At 43.9% G+C, this 25,241-nt stretch overlaps 1 protein-coding gene across 7 annotated transcripts; it reads right to left on the bottom strand.

Annotated features, from left to right (window-relative positions):
- Window positions 1-751: 751 nt before the first annotated feature.
- On the bottom strand, window positions 752-24,601 carry IP6K2 (inositol hexakisphosphate kinase 2). 7 transcript variants are annotated; one of them, XM_064432677.1, is made up of 6 exons: window positions 24,583-24,601; window positions 7,770-8,068; window positions 5,361-5,583; window positions 4,371-4,546; window positions 2,985-3,160; window positions 752-1,536 (listed from the first exon to the last, which is right to left on the bottom strand). In XM_064432677.1, the coding sequence occupies exons 2-6, from the start codon at window positions 7,969-7,971 to the stop codon at window positions 1,039-1,041; spliced, it is 1,275 nt and encodes a 424-aa protein (XP_064288747.1). In that variant the 5' UTR covers window positions 7,972-8,068; window positions 24,583-24,601; the 3' UTR covers window positions 752-1,038. The 7 variants fall into 7 exon arrangements, with proteins under 7 accessions (XP_064288747.1, XP_064288741.1, XP_064288742.1 ...); XM_064432671.1 differs by lacking the exon at window positions 24,583-24,601 and adding an exon at window positions 23,955-24,078; XM_064432672.1 differs by lacking the exon at window positions 24,583-24,601 and adding an exon at window positions 23,861-24,005.
- Window positions 24,602-25,241: the final 640 nt, after the last annotated feature.

Raw genomic sequence — 25,241 nt, 5'->3', positions numbered from 1 at the left:
CTCCTGCACAAACTGCCTCCTTCATTCTAATTATCTGTAACAAGAACTTTCCCACTCCTACCTCAGCACTTCCACACCCATTTTTCTCTTGCACTATCATGATGACGTACAAACCTATCAAGGGGAGAAGTCCTGTATCTAAAAATGCTTAGATAAATGCTTGTTACAGAACCGTTGGTTTCGTTTATTTCACTACCCTCTCACTTTCTGATGCTTCCTTCCTGTCAGTTTGTCCCAAGTAAGATTTTAAGCTGCTTAAGGTTCTTTTCAGCCCTGCCCTTGTTGCTGCTGTTGCAGCTATTCCTGTACAAGTTTTACACATTATGCCTCAGCTTGGGTTCAACAACATCTATAGCTCTCTAGAAAGAGGTTACACAGCCTCCTTCTAGATACATAAGACCCAGTTACAAGACCCAGAAACAAGAAATAGGTTGTTGATTTCAAGAGCAAGTTCTCACTGACGACTCCTCGTTCTGGCTGGCTGGGACCTCCGGAGGCCTCTCGGAAGCTGTCTCTACCCATCTCTGCCGTCCCAGCCTCTCCTCAGAGGGCAGGTGCTGGGCCCTGCCAGCTCAGTGGCTCTGCTGGGCTTGCTGGTCACTCTTGACAGGAGGCCCAGGACAGACGTGCTATCCCACAGGTGGTCTCGAGGCAGGTAAGCCTGGCTGTTCATATGATGCTTCTGCATTACAGCACAGACCAGAGATCTGAGCTTCATCTCCTCAGCCACCAGCAACAACAGAAGCATCACTTACAACGAACAAAAAGAATTTTATTGGAACATATACACACAGGGATAACAGAGGTATCTGAGTAATCAAATATGGAATGTTTAAGAAAGTTAAAATAAATAAGGATACCAAGTTTTGCCAGTGCTAGGTCCAGCACCAATGTAAGTAAATGCCCTCTGAACAAGTCTGACTCTGACAGGACTATCCCTGCAGAGCCTGTAAAGATTCCTACCACCAGAAAGTGGCCAATAATTTTGGAATACAAAGAGTCACAATAGTGCTTTCTACTGATGTGCATTCACACTGTTTATTCACTACTTTCGTCTCTTATTTCTTTAATAATATCTATTAAATTCTGGAGTCCAAAAACGTAACCCGTGTCTTGGCCCTCATGCACCACACTATCTTCTCCGTAGTACTTGCAGGTTGTGTGGGCAAAGTCTATCATGCGGACATCGACAGTACTGGCGGTTGGTTTGTAGGCATAGGCTCCTGCCGACTCATCTGAAGATTCCTCTGAAAGGTCCTCTAGGTCCTCTGGATCCGAGTCAACGGCAACTTCCTGCCTCTCCTTTCCATCATAGATGATCAGCAAGGAGCTTGAATAGAAGCGATAGGACTCCTGTTTCTCCAGCACAGACTTGAGTTCAGTCAGTTTTTTAATAACAGACTCAAAGAGTTCCCTGCGCAGGTATTTGCCGTTATGAAAGAACTGGTAAAGTGCTTCTTTGAATCCTTGGACTGAGAGTTTTCTTCCGTGGTATTTATTCATGAACATCAGCTGGCCAGTGCCTGCCTGGTAGACCTGCATACACAAACACAAGACAAGAAAAAAGGAATAGTTAAAATTGCTGGTACACTGACACCACCAAAGCCTTGAGGGGACACAAAAAAAAATTAAAAACTAAAAACGCACATTTCTTAAAACTTTTACAAGAAGACATACTAGTCTCTAAAACTGCTCTTGCCCAATTATAGAAATTGCTATCAACTGATCCAGCAGTGCCTGTGCAACTCAGAGGAAGTGGAAAATTCCCTCAGTTTAGATTTGAGCTTTTCCACCCAGAATGTAAGAACAAGGACTTTAAGTGAGATTAGGAAAGCTGCAGCCAAGATCTCTGAAGTCAAGCTACAGCTTGTACCACAGCCACTCACTCAGCTCATTACCTGCCTCTGCTCTAGGATGTATCAGTTGATTCTCAGCATGCTGAGATCTGAGTGACAGCAAACATTCCTATACAAAACTAAGGTGTATCCCATAACCATCTGTATTTAAAGAAGTCAGAGGTGCTCCTGCAGAAAAATGCCTTCCTGCAGGGAGGCACAGGAGAGTGATCTGTACAACTGATAGTTCAATAATGCCTAAACATTTGAGTCAAGAAAGGATTGCAGGTGCTTCCAAAGTTTCCCTCTGTTTTCCAGCACAGGTCAACACTGGAAAGTGAACAGTGCCAAAGCCCTGCTCAAATCCCAGCACACTGTGGTTTAGAAATGCAGCTCCCACACTTTCATTTCTGCCTCATGTTTTTTTCTGAATCTGAACAGTGAGCTGAACATCACACATGCCAACAGTGAGCTGAACACCACACATGCCAACAGTCCTGCTGTGCAACAAGTCCTAGCAAACACTGCTAGCATTCCTGGAATCTACTGGATAGGAGGAGAGAAGCTTCAGGAAAAAAACTCCAACATAAACATGTTGTTTCCCATTTGTCACTCCAGGAATACAGAAACAAGTAAACAAAAAACTCAGGTGAAAGTCCACACCATGTCTCCTCATCTGGCAACAAGTCTTATCACATTTACCAAGCACTTCTTGCCTGCACTTTGCAACAAGTCTACTTCAAGCAGTGAAAGATCTGTGGCTTTCTAAGTTACAGAACAGAACCGATTGCTTCTTAATATTTTTACAAATTTCCACATCCTTAACTCAAAATGCATATAACTGGGCCCTCCTCTATGCTATCCTGGAATGTTAATTGAATCAGTAGTTTTAACAGTTTTGAACTGCTGATATGGTGCAGGAGGCTGTTGGTGTGTTCAGAGCCTGCACTCACTGATGCAGAGCGTGGCCTGCAGGTTTTGCTGCCACCTCCAACTGATCAGTGATACCAAAACCCTCACTCCTTTGTGAAGGAAACGAAGCACAGCAGCTCAAGGGTAACACCTCGCGAGCTGACCACACACACCCAAACTCCACTAAGAGAAACAGCTGCAAGGCTGTTGGGCACAGGTGAAGAGCTCTCCTCTCACCTGCATGCCACAGACGCGCACGCCGATCACGGCCGAGGTGCTCTGCTGGCACTTGCGGATCTGGTTCGCCTTCTTCTCCTCGGACGCGTCGTCGCCGTGCTGCCGGGTGCCCATCTTCAGGTCCAGCACGCACGGAACCTCGTAGCGAGACGTCAGGTTCTCCAGCAGAATGAATTCTGATCAGTTAAGGAACAAGCCTCACAATACAGGTTTGAAAAACATGACCACAGATTTTATAGTGCCTCACTCTTAACTTTAACCACATCCGAAACATGCCTAGTATAAAGTAATCTGGAAAAATTAGTTACATAAACTTAAGATTTAAGCCAGTTCCAGTTTTACTAGTCTAAAGAGACTAGTGAATTTCCACATTAAGTGAAAAGCAAAAGTAAACAGTTATACAGAAATATAACATGTCAGCTACCTTTGAATTATGACGTATTTCCTGTCTAGCAAAAGATTTTTTTTCCTGTGGGAAGTGAAGATTTTGTGTGTTTGTATTACCATGCAAAAGCAGTGAAGCATTTTCAAACCATATTACAACTTTAAAATATCTGTATTATTACTGTCCCAAAGATATCACTTTTTAGGCAACTGAATAATAATCTAGTGAAATGGTGAGGGCACTAGCCAAAAAATCCTACCAAACTGATCATTTATTAGTCACAGATGTTTCAGTAATCCATCACCAAAACTCCTCACACTGAGAAATTTGTTTACCTCAGTATTTAGATACTACTACTTTTGCAGGACCAAGCCTACAAGAAGATAATTTTTTGACAGAATGCTCAGGGTGGAGATGTTTGCCTATGGTTCCACAGCACAAAACCAACGTGCTTCAGCCTTCATGGATTCAGTCAGTTTTTTGTTTCTCATGCTCCAATCCTAGATGGCTGTTTATATTCAACTTTTCTTAAAGCTCATCAAACAGAGGCTACTAGAAGCAGAAACTCCAGGCACTGGAACATCCTCTCTGTTTAAGAAACTGATGAAAAGAGGAAGAGGATCCTGGCTTTTAAGATCGCTAATATCAAAACAGTAATAAAAAGTGACAGAACTCATCTCCTTCAAAAACTCACACTAGAAACTGTTTTTGTGGAAGACACTGAACACACTATGCTGTAAAACATGTTCACTAAGCCACAATGTGAAGATTTTAACTCAGCTCTCTGAATTTCCTAGCTTAGGTAGTTCGTTATGTGCTGGAAAAGCGCATTTCTAGGAAGGGCTGGCAAACCCTCCAAAGATGCTAAATAAATCACAGCTTCAGAGGGTCTCTTGGGACTGCAGTTAAACCTGCTCTGTACTCTTATCTGGAATGTTCAAAGAACAAGAGGCAGAGCCCTACTCATTCCATTGTTATGAGGTCCTTTCAGGAAAGGATACTATATTGATTTCGGTGCTTTGCGTTTTCCTTCATCCGCTGTAACTGTTGCTGGTGACATTTCATGCTCCAAGGATTGTGGTGTTTAAACTGAGAACTGACATTTCCTTTTTTCTCTACAGTGTAATACAAGACTTCAGATTTCTTCAGCCACTCAAATTCTTCCTCCAGTTTGTGACTAGAAAAACAGAACAAGGTAACAAATTACAGGTCAAGAGGAAAAATAAGCTCTTGAAGAGGGGTTGTCAATGTATTTAACTTTACAACCTATTTTGCTCAACTTCATTACCAGCAAGCAAAAGCTTTATTTTCCTCTCTGCGCATGTGAGCAGGATGCCCATGAGTAGTGTTTCAACCATTACAAAGCCACTTCCATGCTAATATAAATGAGCATATAGCCAAATGTTACAAAACACAGTCATTCTACTTATATATCCTTCACCTGTGTGCATGGCTTCTATGAAGTAATGCAAGAGGTAGCAATGCACTTTAAGGTTTATCCTTTGCTAAGGTCACTGTTTTTAGCACAACACATCACATCTCACAGTTTATGATGGGCACAATTAGTAGGAATGAACAAGGGGAAAATGTCACTAGCAGGGATAAAGCAGGATTCCTAACCAAGTATGCCATGTTTGGGGTTGGTTTATTTTTAACTATTGTTCTTTTGCAGGTGGGTGAATGCTTTTTGTTTGTTTGTAGAGGTGCTTCTTTGTGGTTAGGTTTCTTTGGTTTGTGGTTTTTTTCTCTTTCTGAGTCAAAAATAACTCTGGGAAACCTGTTTCAACTGACCACAGCAGAAAAAAAAGACTCAGCTTAGCCTTTACTGAGGGCTAAGGATGTACTAGTTTCACTGGTGAACCTGTCTGCACTGAAGAGGCCAGGAAAAATGGAAGAAACAAGAGAAGAAAAGAAAGTGAAAGCGAAAAGAGCTCTAAGAAATTCTCTGGAATTCTGGAGAACAGAATTTGATAACTAGAAGTCAAACCTACCTTTTCATTTTTTCCTCTTTCCTGTGCTGCCGGACCCACTCCTTCGATATCTTCTCATTCTCTAACAACACTGTCTTTTTGTTAGTCCACCGCAGGAGTTTACTTTTGGGCTCACAGTCAGAGTTATCTAAGTTTTCTAAGTTATCGTGGTCCCCATTTAATGGATATGCTATTAGACATAAGTTTCCATCTTCATCCTCTTCAAAGCTCACTGATACCACACCTGAAGAGAAAAAGGACCCGGACAGTTATGAATTGCCCAAGTGACAAGCAAGCCTTCCAGAACGCGTTCTTTTACACTACGAATACAGCAACTTTAGTTTTCTCTTACCCCAGTCCTTAGTTTCTATCTTGCCACAGGCCAAACCTCATCTGCAACCTAACAAATATCAAAAGAGCTAGACAAAAATGACACCTCACAAAAGACAATTTATCATATTGGCACAACAATGATATAAAAAGTCATTTTCTGCCTCTGAGGCAGTCAATAACAATCAAATAATAACAGGACACAATTTCAATTAATAAAAGTTTTTATTAATTTTAAAAAAGTCTGACTGGTCTGATTCTAAGTGAGATGTAAAACATTTGTTAACATCTTGCAGTGAAAAGTGACCTGCACAAAATAAAAATTCACACTAAAAACCTTTTAAATTTTGCATGACAGCAAAGCAAAAAGCAGTTCTCCAAACAATACTTGGTTAATAGATCCCAAGGGAAAGGAAAGATGTGCAAGGAGAGCAAAACAAGGGAAATGTCACATTACAACAGAAACTAGTCCAGAAGTTTCCACTTAAAATCACCATGTTTAATTATACATTTCTTCTATTTTTTAATATATTTTATTGATACTGGTTATGCAGCAATGTCGTGGAATAAGTAACAAAAATGCAATACAAAGCAAATCTGTTTGTGGTACAGAAACATGGTGAACCTCAAAAGCATTTTTTCTCCTTATCCTCCCCTCAGGAGTCTCTGGAGCACTGCACTGCATTTTAAGAGTCTTAGTGGAGCACTGACAGATGTGCCCAGTAGCACATGAATAAGTCTCAGGAGTTAATGGAGAAGCCATAACAATTATCTGAATTGGTTTTTATTTTGTTTTCCAGTCCTCTCTTTCAGATCAATCAGTCTGCACAGCTCTTGCAGCTCATCACTAGCTGGGGGAGAGGTCTTGGTGAGAGACTGGAATTCCCAAGCTGGGCAGGCAGCTCCCAGACCTGCAGGGGCTGGGGCAGGGAGTACAGAACCTCTGACTGTCCCGCTGTCACAAAGGAAAGGACAATGGGGAAAAGGGTGGGGGAGCCAGCTAGCAAATGGCTTCTTTGCCTTTACTCTGGAAAAAAACACAAACAAGAGGTGGACCAAGAGAGGCCCCTTCCCTCTAAATCCCTCCCCACACTTCCCAGAAAACCACATACACCAGTACAATTGTTCTGGTACATTTTGAAAAGTATCATTCAAAGATCAGATTTTCTTCCAGTCCAACAGAACTTGTAATTAGACATGGCAGAAAGTCTCTGTAAACGAGCAGAGAGTATTAACTCTGAAACATCACTTAAACCTTCCATCACTTTCAGAAACAGAACACAAAACTTCATCACCATCATGGTTGTTAAAATCAAAGTGCTTTAAAAAGCAATTGCATTTTAAAAAAAGTGCTTCAGACATATTATTTATTAATCATCAGGCAGCAGTTGATGGAATAGGAGAAAGAAGAAGTATTCCTGTTAACTAGTTCAATTCTTAGGAGAACTGGAATTTCCACTCCTACATAACGTCTGACTCAGCCTCATCACAGCTACTTGATCCTTGCCTACCTAAATGCCATGAATTTTCATTTCCTTAATGGCAGAAATAACACTGCAAGTATTCACCAAGACACCTTACTGGCATGTACTTAGTGCAATCAAAATGAAAGTCAGAGGAGAAATCAAAGCACAAAAGAGACCACAACTAAGCTTACACAAAACACTATTATCCATCCTTTACCAAATCCTTTGTAAACAAACATTAAACAAGTGGCCAAAAAAAAATCAAATCCACAAAAAAAAAAAAAACAAAAAAAAAACCCCAACAACAACAAAAAAAATCTCAACAAAAAAAAAAAGCAGATAATTACTGAAAATGTTCTCAAGCTGTTAGCTACTTACCTGTGCCTAAGGGAGATATAAGGGCTATCACCAGCAGAGTTGCTCTACTCTAATGCTGTTAGTCAGCCCAAACACCACTTGGCAAGCATTTCCACCCTGCATCTCCACAGCCTGCCTCAGACAACATCAAAATACATGAAAATAAACCCTAAAATCTCTTCCACACAGAAGAGATTTCAGAGAGAACAGAGAGCACAGCACACTCGCATTAACAGGAACGAGAAGCCCAACCCCATTCAAAGGTTTGGTAACTTACCCTCGTATTGTGGAGTGAATTTACGCATTTCCGTCGGGAGAGTCTCATAGAACTGGTGTTCTCGCTGAATAAGAGGTTTACAGATGGTCTTGTCGTTAAACCGGAGGACACAGGAGTGTCCTCCAACTTGGTGGACAAAAGGCTCGAGTAAGACTCCCTTGGAATAGTGCTCCACTTCCATTGCTCCAAATGCTGGGCTCATCCTTGTAGCGCATTAGACAGAGGACGGCGGCAGTGGTGAAGGCAGTTCAGAGCCTGCAGCCTCCGAGCCGCGCGGGTGTTTACTGTGACTCAGAAGTCTGTTAAGGCAAGCACAGAGAGCGGCGGCGGTCAGCGATGCCCCAGCGATCCCCCAGCGATCCCTCAGCGATCCCTCCGCGATCCGCGCTCCGTGCGCGGCAGCGCAGCGGGGCCGAGCGCGCGCACCTCCCGCTCCGGACGCGCCCGACTGCGCCCGAGCGCGGCGCGCAGCCACGCAGCCCCCGCCGGGCACGCCCCCGCCGGGCGCAGCCAATGGGAGCCGCCAAGGGGCGGGGCGGCCAGCGCGCGACGCGCACGCGCGCAGCAGCAGAAAGAGCGGGGCGGCCAGCGGCGCTCCCGCGCGGGAACCCACCCGGGCCGGGCCCGCCGCTCCCACACACAAACCCACCCGCGGCCACCCGGGCCAGCCCCGCACACAAACCCACCCGCGGCCACCCGGGCCAGCCCCGCACACAAACCCACCCGCGGCCACCCGGGCCGGCCCCGCACACAAACCCACCCGCGGCCACCCGGGCCGGCCCCGCACACAAACCCACCCGCGGCCACCCGGGCCGGCCCCGCCGCTCCCGGCAAAGGAAACCCACCCGGGCCGGCCCCGCACACAAACCCACCCGCGACAGCCCCCCCTGCGCAGGCCAGCCCGCGAAGCCGGGAATTAACACCGAGTGTACAATTCCTCCCTTCCAGGCAAGGGCAGCAACCAACCGACGTCCAGGGTGGGACGTTTATTTCACGCGTTCATTCACAACAACATGTAGATACCGAAAATATTACACATCTGCAGGCTCTTCACGGGCAAGCCATAACGCTATTGTGCCATTTTCCAAGAACCCTTTTCCCCCTACATTCAGCGGAAGGCAGTGCTCTGTGCCAGCTGCATCCCAAAGATTCGGTTCTGTACCCTGTGACCCACGCTCGGTTCTGGCCAGACACCAGTTCCACTTCAGAAAGCAATTAAAGGAGCGACGCTGAAAACTCAAACATGACTGTCTTGTTCTCTGCCTTCCAGTAAATTTTTAAGTTGAGTTACTCTAATTTTAGACCAAAGCTTTAATGATTAACTTTTTGTGGCTAAAAACAACCTCATACTCATTTTGCCTGAAGACAGTTACACGAACAATAATGCACTTAATTCAAAGAGACTACAAAGTGTTCTAGGTCATAGGTCTATTTTTATTTGTCCTCCTTAGATATTTAACAGCTTTACATTAACTGGAAAAGCAGAGACCTGCAGGCTTAAAGCAGCGGTGCTACCAGAACTACAGACGCCTCCAGCATGTCCTGGACATAAGAGCATTAATTGAATTAAACAACTAAACTGCTTAAAGGAACAACAGATCGATCAACTGAATGAACTCCAGGTCCTGGAATGTTTACCTGTGCCTGAGGATAACAGGTCAATAAGAGCTGAACGTGTTTTTTTGGTGTGGCTTTTTGGTTTTTTTTGTTGTTTTTTTCCCCCTCCTTTCTTCCAAGCGCCTTATTTGACAAAACATTATCAGGTTCTCGTTCTTTTTTCTTTTCCCCACCCACCTTTAATCTGGAACAGTATTCCCCAGAAACAATACTGTCTTCTGATAACCTATATTATTAAGATTAGATCATTATCAATAAACTTTCATTTCTCTTTGTACTACTCTTAATTTCCTAGTATTTTTTTCTAATGCAGCTCTGCATCACCGCAGAATTTTCTAACCTACCTCAGCACCAACAATTTGACAACTCAAGAGACACACATATAAAACCTCTCAGTTACACCCCAAACACAAACCATTTTAAAAAAAGCTACCCAACTGCAGCAAGCTGAGCAACCCCGGAGTGCCGTGGCAGTGCAGAAAAGCCAGGTAACCACGGCCTGTCCCCAAGTCCTGGGCAGTCCAATGCATCTCCAGCTGCCACAGTCAGCAGGGAGCACTCTTACTGCTCCAGAGCCACAGATTTATTTCTCCATGGCTGCCCAAAGTAGCACCCACTCCGTGCAGAGCCACACTGCTCTTCACTAAGGCTCACCTGCAAGCTGGCTTACCAGCACACGTGTAACACACTTACCAAACACACCTGACAAGCCACATTACCTCCTGAGTATACGCTGAGAAATGTTTCCATTTTCTCTTACAGAAGTTATAAGCATCAGTCTGTATACTGCACCAGTAATTTTACAACTCTTGAGCTTTCATTGGGATTTTCTATAGCCAAAAATGCCTCCAGTCCTCTGGAGTTTCCAAGGAAAAGCCAGAAGTATGCCAGGTTTCACTGGAGGTGCATTTCACATGTACACGATCTTGCAGTGCCAGAGCTTTACACTGGCACAGCCACATTTAACAGCCTTGCAGAACAGCAGCAGTACAAGAGCCACTTTTTCCAAGTCAGCATCACCACTCTGTGGCTGCCTTCCTAATTACCCCTGATTCAGAGACACTGCGTGCCAACTGCAGTGATTCACACTGAGAAAGCACCTTGCAACATCCTTTAACCTCAAACACCTAAATCTGCCCCAGTCCTCCTGCATTACAGCTGTATCAGGAGTTAAGTCCTGAAGTTATTTGTGCCATAGAAATGACTCTAGCAAACATCATCTCACACAATGTACAGCTTGTTTACCCAACACATCTTCAGGGAGCTCATTAGTAGCAGCTCAACTTGTTTGCTTCCACGGATGCCCAAGTGGTCTGGACAATACTTGTACAAAGATTGCACTCAGCAATGGAACTGCCAAGCACAGAACTGGACAGCACTGCTTATTCTACTTCACCCTTTCCTGAACGAGTAAGATCTGGCAGCACATCACACAGTGTAACTTCCCATTTGAGGAAAAAGAAAGCAAGTTTATTCAGTGCTCTGATATTATACAAATTATTTGATAAGTTATTTTAAGTTATGCAGTATTTAGGGGTGGGGTTTTTTGAGAGAAATGTTAGAAACATTTGTACACAGTCCAACACAGTGCGCCCAGTCGGCACGACCACAAGACAAATGTGAAATTACCAGAAATAAAGTGGAAGGCTTACACAAATGAAGACGAATTTACTGTGCCTGTATTAGTAAGTTCTCCTTCTGTTTTCATCTTCCAAAAACTACAGTGCAACTCCCCCATGTTCCGTTTCCATGACTGGATTTAGTAGTACATATCCTGCTGAACAAGCTCTATTAATACAGCTCTGCAGCAGAAACTGTGAGCAAGGACTGCTGAACAGAGCACCAGCAAGGAGCTCCTTGCTGTGAAGCCTTCACCCACCTCCTTAATTGTGCGAGGCAACTTGGGGCCTTTTTATGAACCTAAAGCAGCTCTGATGTGAACATTGTAACGGTGCTCAAGAAGACAGAAACAAGACCACAAACCTTGTCAACAATTTAGGTTTCAATGAGGCCTTAGTTTTCACTTTGATCAATTAATATATATTAGCCACTCAAGAAGCACTGTTTACCTAATAAATTCAGTCTCTTTTCACCCAATGAAATTCTTCTCACTTGAAAAAAGGTTTTGAGTAAGATCTTACATTTTTTCTGCTGCATGCCTTAACATTACCATTACTAACAATCAGGATTTGTTTATCATTTTGGCTCTCCTTAATATTTGGAATTTTGCCATTCAGATTACAGGGCCTGGAGCACAACTGTAATGCCCATCAGAAATGCTTTGCATGGTTTCATTTATAAACACTTGAATTCCATAAACAGCCTCACAATATGCCAAACCAGTTGCAGTTCCTTACAAATAAAAGCTTTGACTGAAGACCAACAGTTTCAAGCAGCATAGACGTTGACCAGCACAAGCACAATGCAGTTTTTCACTGCCTTTCCTCTGATTCTACACCCAGTTTGTTCTCAATGCTCTTTGGGAAAGAAAGAGCCCAGAACAGCTGTTTTTAGGCAATCTTCCCAGACAGCAAATGCAGGCTCACTGTACCCTGCCCTTTTCCTCCTACATGCTTTTAAGTGCCTTTGACTAGTTTTTGTTCAAACAATACATCAGCCAAAAAAGCAGATTTACTAAACCTTCACATGTCCAGCATTTTAAGAGGAAAATCTGATATAACTTGAAGGAGCAAATAAACATGTGCCTAGACACAGCAACATTCGCTTGAGCAACGTCATTCTTACAGTAAGCAGCAAAAGATGTTTAAAACCCAGACCTGCAAACCAGAAGTGACATTTATAGGCACCTTATCCCCATCACGTGTGACAATGACCATCAGAAGAATACTGCAATGAATTCATGTTTTAGGCTCTTAATATGAATCTCAGGTGACGGCATTCTTTGGAAGGTACTTCATGTCATTACAGATTCTTGACTTAGTCCCACATGTAATTGCATTAATGAACACGTCCTCTGGAGAGCACAGGTCTCAATTAAGCAGCAGCTTCTTCCTTCATAACAATCTCAAAAATAATACAGCTCCTGCCAAAACTTTGTAATGATAGAACTACTGATGCAGAGCTGCCCTTCTGTTAAATCTGTTAAAAATGGGTTCTCTCTAGCACAGGCTTTTTGCTTTGGTTGGTTAGAGCCTTCAACTCCACACAGCCATAAATCAGCTTTACAGGGATGGAAATAGCAAGGCAGCAAAGCTTTCTGCCTGTCCCTTTTTCTCAGTTCACTGGGGAGTGCAGAGGAAGCTGACAGGGCAGAGATCTGCAGAGCAGAGCTGCTGCAGGGTGATGAATCAGACAAAGGAAAGCCCCTTCCCAAGGTTCCAACTGTTGTGGTTTGACACTGGCACAACACCAGCACCCACAAGAGTCGCTGGCTCACCCTGCCCTGCCACAGCTGGCAGACGAGAGAAAAAAATTAACAAAGGGTTCACAAGCTGAGATAAGGACCAGGAGAAACACTTCAAGGGCAAAAGAGGCTCAGCGTGAGGTAGCAAAGTGAATTTACTACTAACAGAGAATCAGAGGAGGATAATGAGAAGTAAAAAAGCCCTTAAAACACCTTCTCTCCCAGCTCCTCCCTCCTTCCCACCAACAGCACAGGGAGAAAGGGCATGGGAGTTTTTGGGTCAGTTCATTACCAACATTTTCTTCTGCTGCTCTGGGAGAGGAGCCCTTCCACTGCGAGGCCGTGGGGTCCCTCCTACAGGGAGGGAAGTTCCTGTGAACTTCTCTGGTGAGGGTCCACTCTCAGGAGCAGTTGGTCTTCAGCACCCGCTGCAAGGTGAACTCCCCCACGGGCACACAGCCCTCCCAAACTGCTGCAGTGTGGGTCTCTCTTCCCATGGGGTGCAGTCCTCCACGGACAGGCTGCTCCAGCCTGAAACAGGACCCTGTCTCTCCACTGAGTCTTCTACTGGATCACAGCCTCCTCCAGGCATCCGCCTGCTCTGCCATGGAAAACTCCCCCGTGGGCTGAGGGTGGATCTCTGGATCCCCACGGGCTGCAGGGGGACAACCTGCTTCACCATGGCCGGCAGAGAAATCCCACCTCCAGCACCTGGAGCACCTTCTCCTCCTTCTCCACCGACCTCGTGTTGCCATATTGTTTCCCTCACATGTTCTCACCTCCTCTTCTCTGACTAGACGGAAACTCTGTAACTTTGTTTTGATTTCTTCTTAAACATGTCATCCCAGAGACGTTACCAACCTCTCTCACTGGCCCAGCCTTGGCCAGCAGCATGTCCATCTTCAGAGCCATCAGAGATTGGCTCTGCTGCACATGGTGGAAGCTTCCAGCAGCTCCTCACAGGAGCGATCTTTGTGGTGCCCCTGCTACCAAAAACCAGGCCATACAAAACCAATGTACAAGGAACAGAGGAATGGCACAGTCACCCAACAGGCGAGAAGAGTATCGGTGACTGCTTCAGCCCAAAGAACATTCAGGAAGAAACAACAAAGCTGCAAATGGACACCAGAAGATGCAAATACCAAAGTGGAAAACACAAGGTATGTTTTTGACAGCCACCACCTGTTTCATGCACAACACTGAAAAGTTACTTGAGGTCTGAGTTGTAAGTCATACATTGCTCAAAGAGAATGGCCTTTCAAACTGAAGCAGGATAAACACATTATAAGAGCCTGCAATAATACACCTAGAAACCAAGAACGGTTACAGGAATTTTACAAGTCCTCATATGATTGAACTACTTGTTCCATTACTAATAATGTGGTACTTTACAAATAGCAAGGTACATTCCCTGAATCAAAGAAAGCAGAGGATACAACTTTAGAGTATTAAAAGCATTAGATATGTTAAACATGCTCAGGTTCAAAGGTCTTGCATAGCTTGTGATTAATTTTTATGAAAATCAACGCCATTCCTCCACACAAAACACTTGTTTTATTAGCAAATATGCCCAGAGTAACATGAGTAATGATTTAATGATTTGCTTCTAATGTTCACTCTAGCTACTGCTTTGCTCAGAAACTGAAGTTACTCTAATGTGTTCAGTTTTCAGAAGTTCTTAAGATTAGAATGTAGACACTCATATTCTCTAGTGTCCACTCAGCTGGACACAAATTTGTCGCAATTAAAACAATTGTGATACATGAGCTCTGCATTAATTTATCCCAGTTGTTGGAGAATGCATTATACCTCTACATACAATGCAAATCCCACATTAGAATACTTTTTGAAGCCTTCTCTATCTGCAATAGAATTAATATAACCAAGTAGTAAAAGCTATAGTTCATAATTTTTAACTCATTGAGACAGAAATGTTGAGCCCACATAATAATGTGCTTGTATTAATCCTACAGTTTTGAGAGAAGTCTTAAGAGCAGCCCTAAATTGTGCAAGATTACAAAAATCAAACATTTATTCTGGTAACTAATTTGGAGGGAAAAGTTTATCTTTGGTAGAAAAGTGCACTGACTTTGTCAGTTCTCAGATTTTTTTATCTATGAACAAAACCAAAAGTACTATAAGCAGCAAATAATTCAAATTTAATAAAGCAGACAATAGTCTTTAACACCATGAGGAGTAAAGGGACGGAGTCATAGATCAAGGGGGAGGAAATATTAGAGCCTTTCTTTAAAAGAAAGACTGGGGGAGGAAACCCCCTTCTTTCTCATTAAGTACAACTTGAAAGAGGTGCTTGTGATGACGACATGATGCTGAGCTGTAAGTTTCCGTGCAAGCCAAGGTTATTCAAGCTCTTTTGCAGCAAATCAATCCATATAATGATCATTCAGTTACACGGCTTGTACTCGGGGATGAGTAAGCATGATGTTTGTAAAAAGACTTAGCAGAACACTTGAAACTCAAGAGTAACCAGCTCCTTCAGACTTACATGTCTATGTGTGCATTCCCTTTGGAAGGAGAAACACTTTATTACTAGAGCTTTTAGTGGTAAATCATGAGGGTGCTGGGAGTCAGACACTGTAGTGGCACATCTATCATCACCACCTACAGTCACAAAAAGCCAAGAAAGAGCAAATTTTTTTTATTGCATGCCATGCGCTTGGGCTAGACCAATAAAACAAGCCACTTGCTTCTTAAAAATATTGATAAAGTCTTTTTTTTTTAAACTTATCTTTACTAAATGGCTGGTAACTGCAGCACTACACTGCTGCAGTTCAGAAAAATTAAGTAACATCTCCAGATAAATAAGGAAACAAGTGCCTGGGATTAATTTCACAAATCAAGGGCCACGTACTGCAGAGGCATACTGGCTGTCCACAGAAAATTCTGAGTCAGAAGAGACCCACAAGGATCATAATTTACTTAATCACGCCTAACAGATGGAATCTAGAAACCCAGAATTACACATGAACTTGTGCTCAAAATTCCTACAAAAAACGTTTGCAAAACCCTTTGGGAACATGATGACTCCACAGTAGTCTTGGCCCATCAAGGTAGAAAGCTAATCCTGTTTTTAACATTAGCTTTAAAAACACTAGCAAACATTTAACATTAGCAGACAGAAGATTCCCAACAAGGAAGAATATATTATTCTGCTTTTGAACTGCCAAAAAATACCTTGAAATGCCCTAGCTGCTTCTGAGGAAGTCACATCTAAAGGTACAACTCCCAGACATTTCTTCCACTCTGAAAGGAGAGGGAAGTGCTACACTGAAGTCCTGTTCTGTTGTTTCTCAGGAGTGTAAGACAGCAGCCTGAGATATCCTTTCCTGTAACCAGAGCATCAAGCCTTTTCTGTTCATTGTGAATTTTGTCTGTAATACTGAAATGAAAGACCATGCACTGAGATGTTGAAAATGTATAAAGATGCACTCTTTCAAGGAAAAACATTTTTTTAACTAGCAACACATTTATCCTATCTCCTTTTGGTCTCTAAACATGGAGTTCTAGTTTTGTCTTCCTTTAAATAAAACCCAAACACAGACATAAAGAGGTTGAGACAAGTATTTATGCCTATATATTTAACACCATAGCTACAGAGCCACCTCCTATACCAACAAGACTTTTGAATACAGCTTTAACAGATAAAACTTAAGAATTATGAAACATTCGGCATAAAATATTGAGGGAGCAAACTAAACACAAACCAATCTGAAGTTGCATAATGCTCTATGACTATTATTCCTCACACACAATTATTATTCCTATCTTCACTAAACCAGGTCTACATCATTAGGGGGAACTCAGTTCCCAAATCCTTTTGTCTAGGAAAGCAAGACAAGTCACCAAGGCCATCTCCAAGAACTTCTAGCTTTTCCCCATAAGCGTGCACAGCAGCCCTCAGCTGCAATTTCTTAAAATTCAGCAAGGAGGTTATGTGCCCTGTGCAACTGATATTTCAACATCTAAAAAAAGCAGCAGCTTTCAGCTTTCCCTACACCATTTGTAATCTGTAATCTTAACTCCTACATTTACAAAGTTCTGGAAGAATGCCAGTTTTACCTCTCAAGTAAAGCTATTTTATCTCTCTGAACTAAAATAAAGCCAAGTTACAAGTTACTAAACATATTCAGACAGAAAAGAGCATGCAATTCTGACCCATGTAGTTTTTTCAGGGATTGTGTAATTTAAGAACCAGTCTCTTTTCCAAGTAAAAATACCATGGAAACTAAGAAACCTGAACCACCAAAACTAAGCTACTTAAACTTCCTATTTAGAAACTGATCCATCTTAAAACGGTCTCCTGGCATCAGCGGCCAAAATCACCGGTTGCTACAAAAAGACAGTACTGCCCTTTGTCATGGAGAAACCAAAATAGCACCCAGCCTTTAATCTTCTGAAAATATGACAGCCAGAGCTAAATTGTGTGGATTACACACATGAAAGTATTATTCAAGACACCAACACCCTCAAGAAATTCCAGCACTGAGATTAAATAAATCCAAGGCTATGCCTTTCTCATTACCATGAATTTAGCAGTCTGGGATCTGTATTTCCAGTCACTCAATGAAAGAACACTGAATTTGTGACCAGCCCTTCAGCTGTGACCCATTTGCCAAATCTGATAAGAAATATAATGTTCATACAGGACAAGTATCAAGTCCCTTTCAAAGTCCACCCTCATTTAACTACACAAGGATTTTCTCTCCGTGTAATTCCTTTAGAAATCCCAACCTCTAATGCTTTTTATACCATAAGCACTAGGGGCCCAAAGGACAAGATTGTTAAATTAAAGCTTTGATGCCTAAATCCTACAATCCAAGCTAACTCCTTGAGCAATAATTTCCAAAGGAATGCACAGCAAAGATCATTAACAAATACATTATTACAGAAGAGTGGTACCCTAAATGCACAGTTACCTATTTAATGCTTCTTTTATGTGTTTATTCACCTATACCATCAATACCACTAAAAAGAAGTTTAGTCCCTTTATGTGGAAAATTGATTGAAAAGTAGCCCAGAAGGAGACAGTTGTCATGTTTTGGAATGCCCATCCCCATTTTTAACTCTAGTTCTACAAATGTACGTTCCAAGAATATTTCTGATGACTAAGATAAATGGAGTTTTTGCTCCAGAACAGATCACATTAATGAAATGCATTTAATATTTTATATTTTAGAACTGTATTTACATTTCAAAACATCTCCAACTACTGCAAACACATCTCAATTCAAATAACACAACCCAGATTTGCATCTTAAAGGGAAGAGTTTGTATGATTCAGTGACCTCTACGGGCTCTTTCCCTGAAGAGCTGAAAGTAGCTGGGACCTAAGACCTTGAACACAGCTCCCTGCAGGGCTGCCAGAGCAATTACAGAAGTTCAAATGCAAAAGATACAGTAGAATGATTTCCATGTTTTTAACATTATGCTTCTTGTTTAACTGCAGCAGATTGCATGAGAGCAAGTAAGGACAGGAGAGAAGTCTTACCAGACAGACTCTCATGTGGCACAACAAAACCAAGGGAAAAAATCTAGACTGTTTCCCCTAGTAAATGCAACTCACTTCAAGAACAGTTTCTTCCCATGAAAAGGACCTTTTCTGCAAGTACACCTGCCCAGTACTTAAAAATGCTTTAAAAAATTATTTATGTATTTCATGTTTCATTATTCAGTGATCTCCTCTTACACCATCTGGGGCAAATTACAGGCGTAGCATAATAATCACTGACAAAGAATTAATCCATTTTAATCTCATACAGTTTACATATTCAAACAGCAATACAAAACCACTTGAAAAAAATCTTATCAATTCCAGTAATCTAGAAAAGGAAGCTTCATCAGGAGCTTGGCTGTATTGCTCTTATCCTTGCAGCCTGAAATACATTTATTGACACACAAGAGCTAGCTGGTTTAAACAGCCCAGGCAATGGGATACAGCTGGAGTATGTCTTATTCCCTTAAAAATATCTGCTGCTTTAGAGGCAATTTTTATAGCAGCCACCAAGTGTGCACTGCACAACTGTCTTCCAAGAGAAACCATCACTCACCCAAAAGGGAAGGAGCAGACTGGATGATTGCCAAAAACCTATTTTCTCTTCAACATTCCACAACATAGCACCACCATCCACAGTGTGCTGATATTCCAATTCTGCATTTCCAAAAACCAGCACACTATGAGGGGGAAAAAATATTTCAAGAAGTCAAGCTTATGAAAAAAGCACTTTATTTTTTGAAAGCAAATGTTGCACATAGTGATGTTAAAACATTATTTGCACTTTAAGACATAATCACGATGCAGCAGTTGGGTTTAAATACATCAGAGGCTTTGTTTAATGGAATAACTTGAAGTCAGTCATCCTCTCACCAGGCAATTCACTGCAGCTCCATCAGCATTTACTTCATCTACCTTCACACTCAAGAGACCACTTAACTGTCTCCACAAATTCCAAATGTCACCCCCAACCTTTTTGTTCCCTCCTTGTTGGAAACGCCACAATTTTGAAATTTTTCTTATGTAACCTTGGTCAGGGTTATCCAGAACTATACCCTCAACTTTAATACTCACAGATGTCTCTTCAGAAAACTGACTGGTTCTGTTAAGCCAGAACCAATTTTCCTAAGGCATCTTGAACAGATTCCAGTTGCAATGACAGTTCTGCTAGTAGGAACACACCTACCCATCAACTTAACCTTCTATCTTCCGTTAAACTGAATGAACCTTCTGAAAGTGGTAACACCTTAGAAAGATAAAGATTATGCCTATCATGTCAGGCAGTTTCACTTCTCATTTCTGTAACCTCATGAAACTAAGTTACGTCATTAAAAAAAAACATTGCCATCACACTCTCCCCATATATCCAAAGGACAAGGCAAATAAATTGCCATTTTTCTGGAAAAAGACATGGAAAGGGAAAAGAGCAAATGTCAAAAGAAAAGAGGTCATCTTCAATAAGCATGAAATTAAGCAGCACCCAAAATTCCCAATAAGGTTGCAGGCAGTGTAGAAAATTTCTGCATCACAGCACTGCACAGCTATTTGGGTATGCTTAAAGCCCTCTGTGCTTCAAGAAAGTAAAACCATTTTTGCTGTACTCATTCTAATACAGACTTTGGCATAAACCCCCCAAACCCTTGCTTCTTCTAATGAAAAGTGGCCTCAATTTTATCTTCTGTCCTTGAGTCTGTTCATTTTAAGTCTCAACAACCTGGGGTGCTATTAACCAGCTTAAGCAAGTCAACCAAATTAATTTTTTATTTTCCCTTCCTTCCAACCTTCTGGATGCCAGCACAGCAGGACAGAAGACAGGGAGCAAGAGAGGCAGTACAGCTGAATGGCTGCTGTGTGAATTCAGCAGCTCCTTGGTCTGTCTGGGCTCCTAACTGGCTGATGAGCACGTGCTCAGCTCCAAACCAGGCACTGCCTGTGCCTCCTCCTGCCCCACCATCCATCATGGCACACACACAAAGCAAGACTCTCTGTGGAAAACACCATTCCATGAGCAAGCCTTTCTCTCTCCAGTGGGCAGTAACTGGTTCCAGCTGTCTCCAACACAGAATCCTCCACACAGGAGCAATCCAGGCAGAGGGCAAAGGCTGCACACTGACAGCTGATAACAGAGTGGTACATTCTGTACCCATTATGAGGATTGTAATTCCCTCACTCTGACACAGCCCATCTTGCAGAGACACAGTCAGGGCTGCAATGGCTTTGTGCCACACAAGCCAAGAATTTACAGAAGATTTCAGATTTCAAGCTCTGAACACCTGGTTAAACACAACCAATGGCAGGCCTTCATTTGAACAAACACTTTGGTTTCCACTATGCCTTCCAGTATTTCAGATTCTGCAGGAGAAACTTCTAGTTGCTTGCAGCAAATGATACAATGTCATACAGCTTTTTATGGAAGTGGGAAAGAAAGAACTACTTTGCAATAAATAAACAAATAAATTCAGAGGCCAAATAAATTGTGGGCCTTTGGTAGGCCCAAAATTAACATTCTAATGAGATATTTCTAACAAAATTACAGAAATAAATATCTGCAGCTATACCTTAGAACCTTAAAATATAACCTCTTGATACTTGTGAACCATACTGTATTGTTCCAAAGATGCAATGACCTTGGGCAAGACAGGAAGCCAGATAAAAGAATTAGCAAGAGGAAAAATCCTCTCCCTGCAATGGAAAATTTTCATCTCTTCAAGCAAGGCAGAGATGCTCAGCCCGACCTGCGTTGCCTGGAGACCAGCAGCAGCTTCTTGCCAACAGGGAGGAGCCAAGCATCAGCAAATTCAACAGCTGATAAGTGGATGAACTGAATGAGAGGCGGCAAGGCTTTCCACACGTCACTGTGAAAACCTGACAGCTTTCAGCTAATGGTTCTAGCCCGTGCTCACTAGATAAATAAGAATTATTATGAATGTGAAATGTCAGCTTAAAAAAACCCTTCAAACTGCTCTATATTTGGCTCTTACCCCCACACTTTGGGTACAACTAGAGCAGTAAATACCACATACAAGATAAAAATATTAGCTGCACCCCAATTTCTGCCCTCTCAATTTTTGGATGTGGTACATGAACTTTTGGAATATGCTCCTGCCCATTAAACAAGCTCTGTGTTTAAGCACGGGTGCAAAAACATTAAGGAAAGCAATGAATTTCATCAAAAAATGAAATTTCACCTCGGTTTAGCATCAAAACACACATCAAATCTTGGTTCACTTCAAGAACCAGCCTTTCCCACTAGAAGCACAGCTCCCCAGGAAGGCCAGCATCATGGATGGTGGAGAACAGACACTTGTTTTGCCTGTTCTGCTCTAGACCTGCTCTCAGGCTCAGGCAGGTGTTAACCCAGCTGCAGGAGCAGCACTCCTGACCTCAGGAACACCCCAGCTATCTCCCAAATTCTAAAGCCCATCAGATTAAGAACCATTGAAAAGAACTGACATTTAATACCAGTTACTCCAGAACTTCCCTAGATCTTATCTAGCTCAATTCACTCAAAACAGACAGTAAAGGACTAGAGCTTTCTAAAGAATGGTTTCCATTTCCTTTATCCCTGTAGGTAAATCCCACAAACACTAGTGAAGCAGGTCTGTCACCACCAACCTGACTGCACACATTTCCCTGCCTCCAGCTAACCCAAGAGGGCAGACATTTGTGTGTCACCACTGCTGACAGACTGTGACACCCCCAGTGCCTCGAGGTTTGCATCCTTCAAAATGAAAAGCATCCCCAAAATACCCTCACACTCCCCAGCTGACTGGAGAACAACTAAAGCAACACCAACACCTCTGATCTGGATGGAAGCCCAACCACTGACAGGCAGCAAAGAACCTCTTTAAAATCTTTTCTCATCCTGGTTTTTCAAAACCTTATGACTGACAAATGTTAAATCTTCCTCCAAAGCAGCTGGTAGGGAAGGAATTTTGTGAGCACAAAGCCCATGATTCATAGGAATGACCACTGTCCAGTTTTCCAGCTGCTTCCAAACCACCACATGACTGTGACAGCTCTGATCTACCTTTCCTCCAAAAGAAAACAGCAACATAAAGCCTGTGCTGCTTGTATAACTGAAGTACCACAGACAAGACAACAGACTGTTACTCCAGAAAGGTATAAACATCAAAGACAGAAAGGCAGAAAAACAGTTTTTCAATTAAATTAATGTAAATTTATGGAAAGCTACACAGCCAAGTTTAATGCCTGGAATTTCTTACAAACAAGTACATGTGAATGGATGTAATCCTTCCCACAATCCCTAACCAGGAGACACTTCTGAACATTTAAGATTATTTTTTAAAAAGAAATTTTCCTGAATGCCGACAGTTAAATCACTGGGTTCTTTCTTGTTTATTAAAGAAAAAATATAACAACAATCTGGAAGATGCTAAATCAGAAACAGTAAACCAATTAATAAGTTAATTTTTAAAACACATATCTATGTGTGGATGCATGTGTACATAAACCCAGTTTCCATTCCTTAATGTTAGCAATAAGTCCTGAAGACACAAATTAATTCAACTTAAAGAAAATTTTACAAGTTGGTTTTGTCTTATATATGAGAAAAATTATGAGCAAAGAGGACAATTCTTGGCCAAAACAACCCTGACCTTGCTATCCCCAAGTGCCAGATCTAAATTGTTCTACTACCATTTCAGTGCTGCATATTGAGCAATGACCAATAATACATCAACTGACTAAGAAGTTAAACCAAACATCAATATTCCAGAAGCAAACATTCGAGCAAAATTCTAATTACAGTATTTGAAATAAAACTGTCCCCTTTGATGTTCACGAAAAGCACAGGGGCACTGGCTGCGTTTCTAAAACACCCGAGTCTATGGGACACATAAACGGGGGGGAAAAAACCAGCCTAGAAGTAGAGGGCAATTAAATGCCAGCATATATCAGGAAAGATATCAGCGTTAAACATGCGTAGTTTTCACAGTGGAATTAAGGCCAAGGGCATATCAGGGTGTAACTACCAAGAAGTTGTTGTTCCATCAACAACGATAACATTTTTTTTTTAAGCTGGATGCCGATTTCCAGAGGCTCGACCGTGTTTTTGTTTAAACCGTCTGCAGCTCCCAAGCCACGTTAAAAAGGTATTACAAAATCGCCATCCTCAAAACAGTTCTTAACAAGGCATCACCCACAACTTCCAGTCCACAGAGAAAAAGGGCATTCTGGAGCACCACATCCACTTATGCAACACATCCCGCAGCACCCGTTTTTCATTTAGAACTACCACCGAGCGCACCGAGCAGCCGTCAGAGCAGCAGCACACCCACCACCGGGGCAAAACGGACCGACAACGTCTGCCGACCCACAGACCCGCTCAGGAACAGCGTGGGGCGACCGCCGGCCCGGGCTGGGCAGCCCCGGCACACACAGCCGCGGCCCCCGCCCCGCGGGCAGCGCCGAGCGCACGGGGCTGCTCCGCCAACGCTGTCCCCGCTGTCCCCGCTGTCCCCGGCCACACCCGCACCCCGGGGCACTCCGGGCCAGCGCCCCCGCCCTGCCCGCCGCGCCCGGCAATGCCCCGAGGCCGCCACCGAGCATCCCCTGCGGGCAGCCGCCCATCCCCACCTCGCCGGGCGGAACTGCAGCGGTTCCCTCAGCGGCGGCCGCCCCCGGGGCAGGGGCAGGGGCGGCGGCGGGGGGAGCGGGGCGCGCCCATTACCTGGTGCTGGGCCGGCGCCGGCGGCGGCCTCAGCGCTTTTGTTCCTCAGACGTCAAGATGGCGGCGCGGCGCGTGGCCGGCCCTCCTCGTTCCGGCGCGCCCCGCCCTCCCGCCCGCCTCTCCATTGGCTGGGCGCGCACCGCCGCGCGCTGATTGGGCGCCGCCGGCGCCGCTGTTGCCAGGGGAGCGGGGCAGGGGCGGCCGCGGCTCGGGCTGTGCTCCGCATCCCGGCCCGGCCCGGCCCGGCCCGAGCCCTTCAGGGAACGCGGGCCGCGGGGATGAGCGACCCCTCCGGGTCTGCCAGCGGCCCTGCCAGCGCTCCGCGAGGCACGCACGGGGCACGGTGTCCGCCCGAGGCGCCAGGCAGGCACGCACAGGCTGCGGCCTGTCCCGTTCACCTCCCTGAGCTGCCGGTTCCCCTCCGCAGCCATGCACAGGGCTCTCCGTAGCTTGCGCCCTCAGTGCCTGCCTGAAAAGCATTTGTCCCCTGGTGTGCGACACTTGGCCGTGGGCTGGGACGGGCCCGGCCCGCTGCAGGGCGCTGCGGAGGCGGAACACCTGCAGGGCCCTGGGGCTGTGTGCCCGAGCTCGCTGCACCCCTGTGCTTCTGGGTCTGCACGCCACAAACCTCAGCGAAACGCGGCTGGAGCTCCTGGAGGCTCCCCCCACTCGGCTTCACCCTGCATGACTTTTTCGGGCCAGTGGCTGATGCTCAAAATGCAATCACAGCCACAGTCGAGGTTTGAATGCAAAGCCGTGAACTGCGGGTAACAGCAGCCACCATCATTGCAAGGAAAAAAGGAATAATGAGATAATTGAAGTTTAAATTACTAAGCAACAGTTTCTCTGACAATGAACTTAGTAACGCTCTGTCATCTGTTTAATCACACTAATGAGACAGAGCAGCTCCACTTAGATACAAATTACTCTGCATTTCATTTAAATAAAGGTCAGAGAGCTAAAAGCCGCACAAGCCACCGCACTTCTGGTGCACAACACACCCAGCAACAGGCATCCTTTTTTTCTAGATGGGACCAGCCCTTCTGGCTCTGAGCTGCCAAGGCAGGGCTGTGGAGGGCATCTTGCTCAAACCTCCCACTTCTGCTTCCCGACTGCCTGCCTGCGTGTGGGCTTCCCTGGCTCAGGAATAGCTCCCTGGTTTGGAGAGGTGAGCGCTGGTTCACCAAAGAGGTTTAGAGGGCAAGAGATCTCTGGTTTCTAATTGTTCTAAAGTAAAAGCATAACTGGAGTCTTGTGTAAGAGACAATTATACCCCTTGGTTCTCAC

This window comes from Passer domesticus, chromosome 9 (assembly GCF_036417665.1).
Source record: "Passer domesticus isolate bPasDom1 chromosome 9, bPasDom1.hap1, whole genome shotgun sequence".
Classification (NCBI taxonomy): domain Eukaryota; kingdom Metazoa; phylum Chordata; class Aves; order Passeriformes; family Passeridae; genus Passer; species Passer domesticus.
The sequence above is the reverse complement of the archived record's forward strand: the minus strand, read 5'-3'. Positions and strand labels throughout refer to the sequence as shown.

Coding starts and splice junctions, on each gene's coding strand:
- IP6K2 (XM_064432677.1), bottom strand. CDS start 7,971: ATGAGCCCAGCATTTGGAGCAATGGAAGTGGAGCACTATTCCAAGGGA. Junction 4,547..5,360: donor AAAGAGGAAAAAATGAAAAG/GTAGGTTTGACT, acceptor CTGTTTTTCTAG/TCACAAACTGGAGGAAGAAT. Junction 1,537..2,984: donor TGCGCGTCTGTGGCATGCAG/GTGAGAGGAGAG, acceptor TTGTGTATGCAG/GTCTACCAGGCAGGCACTGG.